Here is a 13,656-nt window from a genome sequence, read left to right as displayed (position 1 = left end):
AATGTCAGATCTTCAGAGATGATACATTTCACTGCATAACTCCCCCCAGTATCTCATTTATCCGTATTTTAATTCTTTGCTAATGCATAATTTGGCCAAATTCTTCGTTTTCTAAAGATTCTGAAAGATACATAACCTTTTTTCCTGGAACTGTGACGTTTTTTACCAGTTTTTTTTAAATTTTTACAATTCATAAACCATTAATTCAATTTGACCTTAAAGGTCCTTCCCAAATATATTGATACAAAATAGTTCTGACTTTAACAAAGTATATACTGTGTTTTCCCAAAAAAATAAGATCTATTCCGAAAAAGAGCCCTAGCCTGATTTTCATGCATGCCCCTAATATAAGCCCTACCCCGAAATTAAGCCCTAGTCAAGACACTCCATCCAGATTTCATTGGTGCCGCTGCCACGAGATGAGAAGAGGCAGTGGAGCTGCCCACATGGCCTGCAGCCGTGCATCTCAGGGTCCCTGCAGTCAGGCCACTCCTTTCTTGGCAACCTGCCTATTCTGCCCACCTGCCTTTCGGTTTCAATCCCCTTCTGAGCCAGACTGCCATGCTATGGAGTATGTGTGGGGGAGGCTCGGTAACCTTTCTCGGTCCCCCTCTGCCGTTTCAGAGCCAGGGAGGAATGATGGTGAAAGGCTCTGCTATTGCTGTTCGAGTGCCGCATGCACCTCTGGAGGAATTTTCTTCGGTCTTGGCCACCCCTCTTCCCTCTGCAGATCACCTGCCCAGCAGCATCTGCCACCTCCTCCTCCACTGCCAACTGTCCCATAGCTTGCGCTGAGACCAGGTGATGCAAGCCTCCCCTGCCATGTCTCCAAGGCTCCAAAGGTGAGCTAGCTCCTGCCTACCTCCATGATAATGTGAGAATGACATCATGCCTGGGTTCCAGGTTCCTGGCAGAGAAGTTGAGCAGGGCCTCGAGGGAGTAGCTGCTGCACTAGAACTACACCAGCTGCCCACCGTGCTTATCCAGGGGGATGCTAGCATTGAGCCACACCATGCTCAGGATGGTGTTAGCAGGCACTTGGCAACACTGCTTGGGAATGGTGGCCAAGAAGACAACAGACACCCCCATGTAGCCATTGGGAATGATGTTGGCACTGAGCAGAAAGAAGATGAGGCAGTGGAAGGGGCCCAGGATGGAAGAATCAGGGGCCACTTCAGGAGGCTGTGTATGGGTGTGGTTTGTATACAAAGGCCTCAAGTGCTATGCTCAGCATACCACTGAAAAAACCTGGGCCGCACTCTTCAAGTTGCCATGTGGAAGAAAGGGAATCACTGCCTGTCTATGTGATTCATCAGAAAATCTATGTACAAAAATGAAAGGAAGTGTGAAGAGCAAGAAGTTTTGCCCAACATCCACTCAAAACACCCCGGTAGTCTTTTTCAACATCCAACTAGGATTGTGTGGTGAAACTAAGATTTATCAGTAATTAGCTTAGCTAATATCAATTTTAATACAAGTAGTCTATTTATAATCTTCTTGTTTTCCTACATTCTTATTTTTCAATAATGTCTTTTTATACCTTGAGATTTTGATTTCGTTAATGGATATGAAAATTTATTACCAAAATCTTCCTCATTGCATATTTGTGCAGCTACTCCTTTTCTTCAAGGATTGATACAAGGTTTGTAAAAAGCTAGCGTTATACCAAAAGATCCTATTGCATCTATTTTCCTAGAGATGGACTGAAGAAAGAAGTCATTGGTAAAAAGTCATACAGCTGGACAAGCTAGTCTGTGTCAGGAAATTAAAGCTAGACTGGTCACCGCCTATCACTATTATCACTATTATTGGTAAAGCTTGGGAAAAAGTATTCTAACAATGACGTTTGAAATTATGATCTCTTCCAGCAAATAAGAAACTCTGAAAGAACTGAAGTGGGAAACCTAATGCAGCACATCTACGTCTCTAATTGCTGGATAAATATTTAAAAATCTGAATACAAATAGATTTCCTTGTAAAATAGAGCTTTGGGGAAGCTGTTCTTGTTTCTTAATGCATTTCTTTATAGGGGTCTCACAGAGCCCAGCTAGGTTGTTCTAAGCAATGTACGTTGCATATTACCTGGATTCTCTTATCACTGGCTTCCAATTTTGGGGGAAGTGATGTTAATTTAGGACAAGGTTCTCCTCTCTCTCCATGTTTCTTGTCTTCAGAAAGTTTCTGGAAAGTCAATAAGGCGTCCGTTGTTTTTAAGAGTTCCGCCTGAACCTCTCTCAGCTTCTTAGAAGCCCTGCGCTCTTCTTCCTCAGATGTCCTGAGAAGACGCTTCAAGATTGTATTTTCCGTAGCAAAGGTCTCCAATTTATTCCTCAGAAAAGCCACTTCATTTTTCAATTCTTTAATTTTATGGTCTCTTGATGACAATAGACGGCAAGCCATGTTATTTTTTTCCTGAGTATTGATAGTGTGGTCAGTCGTGAATGTGATCTTCTGCTGAGGTTTCTTTTCAGGAAATGTTTTACCTCCAACGTTAAAAAAAATATCAAGATGGCAAATAAGATTTGGCAAAGTAAGGATCACATATTTTTACATACGGCTCAGAGCCAAACACTCAAAGGTGAATTCATCACATAGATTCAATTCCATTTATATAATTTCTTGAGTCAATCTCTAATGCAATTATTTGTGGATTGACCCATTGTGAAAAATCATACCTGAACTCTCATAGAACTCCTCAACCAGTCATGCCTAAAGTAGGATTGCTAAGCCAACACTCTAACCACTATTCAAAACTCCCTGTACAGACTGATTGATAGATACACACACACACACACACAAACACACACACACACAGCATATCTAAATACTGATAAAATATTGAAAGTAATGGACTGAAAAAGAATGGAAGAGTGATCATCCAAATTTGTAATCGAAGTTCGGAAAAGTTGCACAACTGTTCTCCAGTACAGGAGATGGAGAATCCACCAATGGGTTTTCTCTGTCTGCCTGCTCTTGAGACCAAGTTAGCCAAACTTGACATGCCCCCTGTTGCTAGGAGACCCAATCTTGACTTGGTCTCAAGCTCTTGAAGACGTGTCAGGTTTGGGTCTCTGATTTCAACAGTCTCTATTTAACTAGCTAGCAGATAGTTTTTCCATTGTTGGATTCTCCTCTTACCTTTCAAATTCAGCAGGTTGGTGGATTCTTTGATCTTCTCCTCACACTCCATCTCTCTTCCAGAAGTGATGGGATCAGCGCTGCCTCAGATCGGATGATCTGAGGCTTGGTTGGGGGGGGGGGTGACTGCAGCCATTTTTTTTGTTTTTGTTTTCTTTCCCCAGGGCTCTGGGTGACTTCCTTTCCTTCTATCCTCATTCATGGGATCCCTTGTGCTGCTGCTCCGACCAGCTCCTCAGTGTAAATGACCCCACGAGGCTTCAGGCAGCTTCCCCAATGGCTGGCAAGTTGCAGCCGCCATTTTGGGTGCCGCCGAAGCGTCTGGCAACCAAAGATGAGCCGTTTGCTCGTTAAAGCAGGTTCCCCTCACAGACCTTCCAAAATTAAGTTTCCAGCTAGTGGGGTCGGCGGAAGGGCTCCTGGCTTCACACGGAGCTTCGGATCGCTCCAGGGAATCCCCTGGAGCATTCGGAGTGGCTGTCATTTTGACCAAGCCCTTTTTGCTGATCATTCAGCCCACAATGGTGGTCTGCTTGTAGGGGCACTTTTCACTCTCTTCTGTGGATTGGTTTTTAGGACTGCCAGCAATTAGACTAATCAGTTTTAATGCAGCCCTTAACTGGAGTAGAAGGATGCTCGGCCATTCTCAGCCAGCAATTTTGAGCTCATGAGTGAACTCTCCTTTTGTAGTTCCCCTGCCAGGCCTTCAATTCAGGCCCTCTGCATCCTTCTTTGGACTTTCTGGTGCACCTTGACTGGCCAACTAAGGCCTCATCTCATGAGCACCACCTCCCTGTCCTCAAGTTACAGCCGGCACAAATCCTCCAAACCTCCAAACAGGAGACAGCAGGTAAGCTCAAGAACAAGGCTAAGGCCACCCTGAAAAAGCCTTCCAAGTTGGCGGAGAAGCAAGCCAGCTGCAGGCAGCAGGCTTTGGAGAAGGAGTTCCCCAGAGCGCAGAGGTAAGGCAGGCCGGAGACAAATCATTTGGCGGGCCCAGATTTTGACTTCCCTTTAGGTCTGTCACCCTCGTCTCAGGGCGTGTGGTCCTTGGTGGATGCCTCGACCACAGCGACAGATCAGAACACAGCTGCCAACCCACCCACAGTTCGAGGACCGGCATCCTCACGCTCAGTCCCTGAGGCCACCTTCACCCCAATGGCAGCTGGACTCAGGGACCCAGAACTTGGAGACATTTTCTCCGATGGCCGCCTTGAGGCCCTGCTCTCTAAAGTTGTAGACCGGGCACTCGCGGCATGGGCTTATCGACTGCCTGGACAGGAGGCTTCTACCTCTGTGTGTCTGACCCAACTCTTCAATCGGCCAACTTTGCCTCCAGGTCCTTCGCCTCCAACGTTATAGCTTAGAGGATGCTATGGCTTATGCACTGGCAGGCTGACGCCAAGGCCAAATGGCATCTTGCAACCGCCCCCTACCAAGGCAACCACTTCTTTGGGGAGTCGTTGAACTCGTACCTTATGAAAAACAAGGACAAGCAGAAGGTCATGGCTCATCTCACCAAACGGTCTGACAAGCGTGCCACTCCTTATCCCTGTAGGCAGTCATTTGGCCGACTTTGGGCTCACAACCACCCAACCCTCCCGTTCTTTCATGCCTAGACAGGACTGCCCATATGACCATCCGTATGACAGGGCAGGCTTTCGGCCCAGAAAGCAGAATCAAAACAAATGGCCATTTCAAGGGACAGGACATCCCTTCAGGAGGTCCAAGTGACTCTCATGTGACCCTCCCCATAGGGGGCAGGCTGACCCACTTCTTCCATTGGTGGGGGGTTACAACCACGGACAGCTGGGTATTACAGACCGTTCAATATGGCCTGTCCCTCGAGTTCCTGTCCAGTCCCCCGGGTCATTTCATCACCTGCCCCACATCTTGGGATCCAATCAAACAGGGGCTTATGCAGGAGGCCATTCACCATCTTTTGGAAATACAGGCCATAGAACCAGTACCGTCAGATTGCAGGGGAAGGGGATTCTACTCCATTCTCTTCATGGTGCCCAAGACCTCGAGGGGATGGAGGGCAATTCTAGACCTCAAGGGTCTGAATTATTACATCGCTTACAAAAAATTCAAGATGCAATCACTCCAGTCCATCCTGGGAGGCATCAGACAGAGAGACTTCCTGGAATCAATAGACCTCACGGAAGCATATCTTCACATCCCTATCCTCCCGGATCACCGGTGGTTCCTCAGGTTCTGTTACAGGGGCCATCACTTCCAATACAGGGCCCTCCCATTCGGCCTCTCCTCGGCGCCCAGGATGTTCACCAAGATCCTGGCTGTGCTTGCCGCCCATCTATGGAAGGCACTCGTACATGTCCATTGGTACCTGGACGACATCTTGATCCTCCTTCTGGGCGACCCAGTCAGACCTGGACCTAACAATTCAGGTCCTCCAACAGCACGGGTTCTTGGTGAACCTCTGAAAAAGCCAGACGGTTCCCTCATCCAGACTTCTGCACCTGGGAGCCATCATAAACACCAACAATTGTATGGTCTATCTCTCCCAGGAGCGGTTGGACAGCATCAGAGACCTAGCTTGTCGAGTGTACAAGGACCGCACTGTTCCACTGGTCTTGCTCTCTCAGCTACTAGAGAAAATGGTCTCCTGCATAGCCATAGTTCCCTAGGCCAGATTCCACTTGAGGGAGCTCCAATGGTTCCTTCTAACATTCCAGCAGTTGAACGACAGTGCATCTAGCCAGGAGGTGAGACTCCTGATCCAAACCCTGAGGTCTCTTCACTGGTGGTTCTCACAGGCGGTTATCAAGGGGTCACCTTTCAAGGAGCCCGGCCACCTCACCATCATGACAGACGCCAGCCTGTTCGGTTGGGGAGCCCATCTACAGTCTCAGTTTCCGCAGGGCCATTGATCCCACACAGACATGAGACACAACATCAACTGGTTGGAACTCAGGGCCATTCAGTTAGATCTTTGCCACTTCCACCACCAGATCAGAGGCTTTCACATATTGGTCCTTACGGACAACATGGCGTTCAAGGCCCACGTGAACCGGCAGGAGGGCACCAGGTCCAGGTCCCTCATGTCTGAGGCCCGGTTGCTGGGATCCTGGGCAGAGTCCAACTTGGCATCCATAAGGGCTGATCACATCTCGGGGGAGAAGAACCGGGAGGCAGATTTTCTGAGTTGCTCTATAACTATAGCTCTATAGCTATTACTTCCCAGGGATGGAGGGGACGGACGCCCAGTGGACTCCGTGGCTGGAGGGCCTACTTTATGCCTTCCCCCATGCTCATCCTGGTGACCATCCGCAAACTGCTCCAAGAGCAAGTGGAGGTGATCCTCGTGGCCCCGTACTGGCCACGGAGGCCCTGGTTTGCCAACCTAATGAATATCTCCCGTTCTCCCCCGTGGAAGATTCCCCCGCATTGCGTGTCCTTACACCAGAGGGTCCTCCAACACCCAGACCCCCGATGGTTACAGTTAGTCACCTGGCGCTTGAGAACAAGATCATGACTCAAGAGTTGTTCTCGCCATGGGCAATCACTATGTTTCAGGCCTCTCGTAGGCTGGCGACCAATCGTATTTATGATTCCACCTGGAAAATTTTTTGCCATTGATGCGGAAGGTGGCAACTGGATGTTTACCAATTGACTATCCTTCAGATCGTAGACTACCTTCACGAAGGTCTGGACAGAGGCCTGGCCCCTGCGACCATCTGTAGGCAGGTGGCGGTTCTATCAACATTGCTCACTTGCGCAAATTCAGTCCCCCTAGCTCACCAGCCTAGGATACGCGCCTTCATCAAGGGTGCATGCAATACTAGACCTCCCGTGGTACACAGATATCCCTCTTGGGAGATGCCTCACGTGCTTCATGCACTTACAAAACCACCCTTTGAGCCCATTACTACTATACCATTACGGGCCTTATCTTACAAGGTCGCATTCCTGATCGCCATCACGTCAGCCAAATGTATTTCCGAGCTGGCTGCTCTCTTGATCAGGAATGATCTTTGTGTCTTCCACCAGGACCAGATGGTCCTTCGGTTGGATCCCACCTTCATGCCCAAGGTCAACTCACTTCCATAGACCACAGAAAGTCATTTTGCCTAATTTTTCCCTGATTCTGCTCATGACTTGGAGCGGCAGTAGCACACACTGGACATTCGCAGGGCTCTGAGGCATTACATTAAATGCACTGCACCATTTTGCCGGTCAGAGGCCCTCTTTATTTCTTTCCTCCTGGCTTCCCTGGGGCAGAAGGTGTCCCCTTCCACCATGGGCAGGTGGATCAGGGCCTGTATCGCGGAGGCATACCAGTCTTCTTCCCTGCCAGCTCCAAGTCATATCACAGCCAACTCCACTCACAGCACTGCGAACTTTGTGGCATGGGCCAGTCAGGCATCCATTCATTTGCAGGGCTGCCACATCATCCTCGCCTTCTCCATTTGTACGCCATTATAGGATTGACTGCTTCGCTTCAGCGGATGCCTCCTTTGGTCGGAGGGTCCTCCAGCAGGTGGTCTCTGGGAATGTAGAGCTGGCCTTATCTGTTTCCTACCCACTGGGACAATGAGGCTTTGGTATGTCCCATTGGTGGATTCTCCATCTCCTGTACTGGAGAAGGGGTTTTGTCTTACCTATCACCTTTTCTCAGTATGGAGATTGAGAATCCACACCCACCCCTTACGTCAGTTAGGCTGGAGTTAGGGGTCTGAGAGCCAACACCTAGTTCTACCATCAGCCACTTTCGCCCTCGTCAAGACTGGATCTCCTAGAAACAGGGGGCATGTCAAGTTTGTCTAACTTGGTCTCAAGAGCAGGCAGACAGAGAAAACCCATTGGTGGATGCTCCAGCTCTGTACTGAGAAAAGGTGTTCAGGTAAGACAACACCCCTTCTCTTCTGGACAAATGCTATTGTTGCTGCTCTTAACAGCCTTTCTTGAAGCATGATCACAAAAGTCATTGGAAAAGTTAAGCTAAGCACTTCCAGACTGGCTGGAACTTTTGCTACAGTTACTCTCTTTACTGTGTTTGTTGGTCTTACTAAGCCTACTTGGAGAATCATTTGAGCTTCCACTTTTTCTACATTCTCCACATGTCTTATTACCTTGGACGGTATGATGAAGGGATGAGTCATCAGAAGGCATCGTTCCACCAATGGCAGGAAAGACTGTCAATTATGCTTTAAATTTCCCAAAGGAAATTGCACTATAATGAAAGAAACAATGTATGATGTCAACATTTACTTAAGGCTTCATCTAATACATTTAAAAGTTGCTTGCTCTGATTCTATGCCTAAAAAGATCAACACAGTTTTGGTCCCTTGTATTATATTATTCACTTCTTAAAGAACTGATGTGTTCATTAATTAATATGTTATTTTCTTAACATTCTCATTCACAGAATGCAATATGCAATGCCACCAGTGCCCTGAGTCATTTAAGGGAGCTAAAAAGACTAAAATAAAGACTACAATAAAGAAATAAAATACATTTCACAAACTACCTTTATTGACATTTGAATAACAGAATAACGGAGTTGGAAAGGACGTTAAAGGTCTTCCCGTCCAACCCCCTGCTCAAGAGTTGAAATATTATTTCCTTCCCCCAGCTACTTTTGGAAAACATCATAGAGAGAAAATATTTTCCTGATAAATCAAGGTCAAAAATTAGTTTCTGAGCACAACATATATTTAAATATATGTTTAAAACAAAATTAAAAAATAAAGAAGTGAAAAATGAAGTTTCACTTCTTTTAAAAGGGATAAAAAAGAAATGAAAGGAGAAAAAGAAAAAAAACTATTTGAGGAAGAGATTGTGCAGTTAGCGCTCAGTTATCACGGATGAGAAATAAAACTATAAAAAGGAACATTAAATTATTTTAACAATATGGGAAAAGATCTGAGACTCTAGACTAAGTGCCAAATTCTCTGTACATTATTGAAAAATGCAGATAACAAACATACACAGACAAAATATAAAGAAGATAAAAAGCTTTAAAAATAGTTTCTAAATATTTATAAACACTATCATTTTGGGGTATTTCTGACTTCAGTTCTTTAATCATCTAATTAAATATGGGTGACATAGGAAAATGTGTTGTTAGAATTGCACGGTTTCAGTGAGCCAAACAATGGACATAAGAGAAGTTGACAGCACAATTCAACCTGGAGGGGAAACGTAGCTGCTCCATTTTCCATGTCCCTAGCAGGAGCTCTTCTACCAGTCCTTTATCTTCCACGTGTTTTCGCTTCCCTTTAACTGTTGCTATCTTTGCTTACCCACAACCCGAAACAAGCACTCCTCGATTGCCCAGAGAACAGAAATTAAAGTGCCCACTAAGCATCCAGGGTTTACACTTCCCTCCTACGATGCCAGGCAGAGACTTCTACCCGTGGTCAGTTTATTCACGTTACCCAGTTCTTGGGCTTCGTTGGCAGAGAAGTTGATGTTTAGATCTTTGCTACCATGGCAACTAGAGACCTTCTTCTCTGAGCATCATGGGACTTGTAAGGCAAAGTTGAATGGAAGGAAAAGGTAAGATGGCAGACGTTAAGGAGACGTTTTTATAACTCTGTCATCTCCAGTTTCCTTCCCGCTCCTCACTGCAGTTATTCAGTAAATTATGTTTTTCTACTCAATCCTCAATCCTGGCCTATGAAAGAGGACCAGTTCCATTTTCCTGATTTAATGAAAAAGTAAACAGAATTAAACCAAAAATTTTTAAAGAATTTTATAAATATAATTCTCTATGGTAAATATCTATCCTATCAAACAAGCCCAAAAATGTATGTAAAGATATGCACGCCAACTTTAGTGTAGGCTCCACCGAGTACAACGAAATTTGGTCTGGGTAAATTGATGGAGGGTATAAATTTATACAGGATGAAAAGCATTGTAAAATGCACGTTAGGGGAACAACTTTAATTGGACAATCTAAGATCATAAAATTGAATTTTTCACATTTTTCAGAAGTGTTCATTTGGAAAGTGATAAATTGAAAGAAGAAAGGAGTTTTGATCGATTTTTAGCAACCTCATCATTATCTGCTCATAATCTGGTCCTTTAGGCCCTCCAACGATGCACTCTTCACTCCAGTAACAGAGTCCATCCACTTTGCTGTGGGTCACCCTGTTCTTTTCCCTTCCACATTTCCTTGCACTAGAACCTTCTCCAGAGGGCTTGGTCTTTGCACAATGTGTCCGAAGTGGGATAATTTGAGTCTGGTCATTGGTGCCTTGAGTGAAAACTCTGAACTGGTTTATTTGATGATTGACTGATTTGTTCTCTTGGCTGACCACAGTTTTCTCAGGAGTTTTCTCCAATCCCAAAAGTAACTTTCTCTTCAGAAGATACCAGTTAGTGTTTAAGTTTTTAAACCTGCATTTAATTACAGACTTCAAACAAAAAGTCAGAGGAGACTGATATATGTAATTTTAAATTGCAGTAAGATTTTTCCAAACAGAGCATTTAAAGTAAGCCATAGGAAAATTTCCCCTTTCCATCCAGTTTTTAAGAAAAACACAACTAAGAAAACTAAAGGGTTTTTATGTGAATGCTGTTGGGTGACCATTACCTGTAATATGCTGCTAGGAAAAAATGAAGACAAAGTTGCTCCTTTAGCTAGTTGTCATCTTGAACCGTAAGTTGGCTGGCAAATGAATAAGAATAAGAAGGATGATGTCTGGAAAGAGGATATGACAATTCTTGTAGACAGCAGAAAAGCAGAAAAAGAATTGGAGAAAATAACAAAATTCAAAGACCAGTAAACAGAATTAGAATTATTGTAGCAAAACAGATCAAAATTAATAGGTGGCTTGGATGCCATCCCAAAACAACTAGGCACCACTTAAATACCATTAGCACTGACAAAATCACCCTCAGTCAGTTGCCAAAGGCAGCTTTGCTTGGCACAGGTTCCATCCTGTGACAATACCTTTAACACTACGTAACACATATTCTTGTCTACTTCAGGCCCTTCGGAAGGACTTGGTAGGTGATAAAATGCCACATCCAGTCTAACGTCTGGCTGACTGTGTGCTGAAGCATAGTAATAACGCCTCTGCCATGTCCTTGAGAAGGACTGGATAGGTGAATGAAACTTCCAAATCCAGTCTGGACATCTGGTTGACTATGCAACGCGCCACAATAATATAGTTGTAACTGGAGGAATGTTTTAATTTCATCAAAAGTAAAATGTAACCAATGATTACTAGAAAGCAATTTTATTGGCTGTTGAGGTCAAGAAAAACAAGATGACTCCTTTTCTTTTTTCTGTTTTCTTATCCCTTCACCCCCCCCTGCATCTAAGACTCCAATTTATCCAGATTTCATCTCAGTTTGATAAGAACTATGGGAGCAGTACATACATGGTGCTGAATGAATGGGAATTGATGACCTGTCCTCATAGTTGCAGCTGGGAGAGCACCTTTGTAATCACATAATCACAATCTAGGTGCTTAGTGATTGGATTGCACTTCGATGTTTCAGCATGCTATGGTCATGTGATTGCCGTTTGTGACCTTCAGTGCTGACCTCTGACAAGCAAAGACATTGGGGAAGGCAGCAGAAGGTTGCAAATGGGAACCACGTAATATCATGCTTAATGACAGTGCAGGTTTCACTTAATGACAGCAATTTAAGCGGCTATTACTAGGCAGTGTAATCATGTAATGTCGCGCTGTAAAATCATGTTGCTTAGCAATGGAAATTCTGGCTCTAATTGCTGTTATTAACCAAGGACTATCAATATCTTTAAGACATGGATTTAGCATTTGGATTCCAAGTCCCAGCTACCATCAACCACCTTGTTCAAGACTTTTACCAACTGACATACTGACACTTTTTAGAATTCTTTTGTACTTCTTTCTGAACATCATTTTTTAAAAAGGTGAATTACATCACAATTTAGTTTCCCACACTGGCAAAACAAGAATGAATATGAAGAGCAGTAGTTAGAGACCAGAAAAGGGGTCAGGCAGGACCATATTGACAAAGCCAATAGCAGTCACAGAATTTGTAACTCTAAATACATCATTGCTGGGGCTTCCTCCATTTCCATCAATGCAACCCACTTTGTTTGCAAGGGGTGACTGAAGATATGATCAAGCAACCACAAAAGCACTAGTAGCAGATTACCTAAGCTCATACTTGGGGTGCCTTAGCCCCAAGGTTCAGGTGAGGAGAAGTAGACATATGCTGAAAGAAGATTTACTGGAATGTACTCTCATCAGGAGAGTCATCAAAGTCATTTTACTTTTATTTCATCCAATTATGTCCATAAAAGTCATTTTATTTTTATTTCATTCAATTATTTCCAATTCTCGGAGATCTCCTGGAGAATCCCTGTAGTTTTCTTGGCAAGGATTTTAAGAAATGTTTTGCCATTGTCTCCTTCTTTGGACTGAGAGGAATGACTGGCTCAAGGTCACTCAGCTAGCTTCTTGCCCAAAGCAGAAAAAGGGTGACTCTGTACTCTCAATTAATTAATTAGGTGCCATCAAACAGGGTTTGACTTGAGCTGACAAAATTACAGTATGGGCAAATGTTGTATGGGCAAATGTTGCTGTCCTGACTTTAATGATTGTTATTTCTCCAAGAATTCCTGTAAAGTCTGCGATTTAATCCTCCATATTCCTTTTCTTCTACTACTTCAAATATGTCAAGCAACGAAAGAGCAGCCATCCTTTCTTTGCTCTCAGAGAGATTGATTACTTGTACCATCGACTCTGAAAAGTATGAATCTTCTGTAGAATTTGAAGTATCTATTTTTTTTTTACTAGACATTTAGAAACCAAGGAGAATATGGAACTAGATTGAAGCCCTTGAAAACCATATTGTCCTTTTATTTTTTAAGGCAGTGTAGAACATATCTTTCAGGATTTTACATCTTGGAGAATTTTCTTCTCACCTGAAGAGTAAGGAAGATCCTTGAATGCCCTGATTTTAAAAAAAAACTGTTAAGACCATTTTTTGTCTTACCAATCCTTAAGGAAATAGATTCTCCTCTTCTTCCTCTTGTGCCTCCTCTTTCTGCCCCCACACCCACTCCAGCAACCTGCAATGATTGGTGTTTTGCAAGTCCCTGGCCTTTGAAAGACTGCTAACACGTCAATCTAAAGTGATGAAGAGTTGAAGTCTCTCACAAATCAATCATCTCTTGGTTCTTCAGTTCTGGAAATAGCCGAGAGCCAAGGAACTGAGGTGGGGGAAAGGAGGAGAGACCAGCTGAGCTTAGGAGAAGTGGAGATGCCCTGGGGATTCTCTCTGCTTGCCAATCTGCTGCACTGTCACTGACCCTCTGCGTTTTTGTGCCCACTAGACGCAGCAGCCCCGCTTGTTCCGGCAAGTCTGTCTCTCGTGTCAAAATAGTGATTAATGGTTTTGTGGCAATGTTTGTGGTAAGCATATGCAGTGCTTCTCCATAGAAGTCTTCGGAAGCTACTTGATTGCTCTTTAAGAAAGGAGTGATGCTGCTCCAAGTTCAAAGCCCTTGACTAAAGATGTGCCCCCCAATCACTCTCTCTCCCT

At 44.4% G+C, this 13,656-nt stretch overlaps 1 protein-coding gene across 1 annotated transcript; it reads right to left on the bottom strand.

Moving 5' to 3' along the window:
• Window positions 1-957: 957 nt before the first annotated feature.
• On the bottom strand, window positions 958-3,190 carry LOC120319313 (lebercilin-like protein). Its single transcript, XM_039368064.1, has 3 exons — window positions 3,139-3,190; window positions 2,083-2,483; window positions 958-1,182 (listed from the first exon to the last, which is right to left on the bottom strand). The coding sequence occupies exons 1-3, from the start codon at window positions 3,188-3,190 to the stop codon at window positions 958-960; spliced, it is 678 nt and encodes a 225-aa protein (XP_039223998.1).
• Window positions 3,191-13,656: the final 10,466 nt, after the last annotated feature.

The sequence above is a fragment of the Crotalus tigris genome, unplaced genomic scaffold (assembly GCF_016545835.1).
Source record: "Crotalus tigris isolate CLP2741 ecotype Arizona unplaced genomic scaffold, ASM1654583v1 scf7180000017601.7605149639:7615979, whole genome shotgun sequence".
NCBI lineage: Eukaryota > Metazoa > Chordata > Lepidosauria > Squamata > Viperidae > Crotalus > Crotalus tigris.
This window is presented reverse-complemented; position numbering and strand designations above follow the sequence as displayed.

Excerpts from the sequence above, each read along its gene's own strand:
- LOC120319313 (XM_039368064.1), bottom strand. The coding sequence starts at position 3,190 with ATGGAGTGTGAGGAGAAGATCAAAGAATCCACCAACCTGCTGAATTTG. Across the intron at positions 2,484-3,138 it reads CAACCTGCTGAATTTGAAAG|GTAAAACATTTCCTGAAAAG; the intron begins GTAAGAGGAGAA and ends TTAACGTTGGAG. Across the intron at positions 1,183-2,082 it reads CCAGTGATAAGAGAATCCAG|CCTCCTGAAGTGGCCCCTGA; the intron begins GTAATATGCAAC and ends ACCCATACACAG.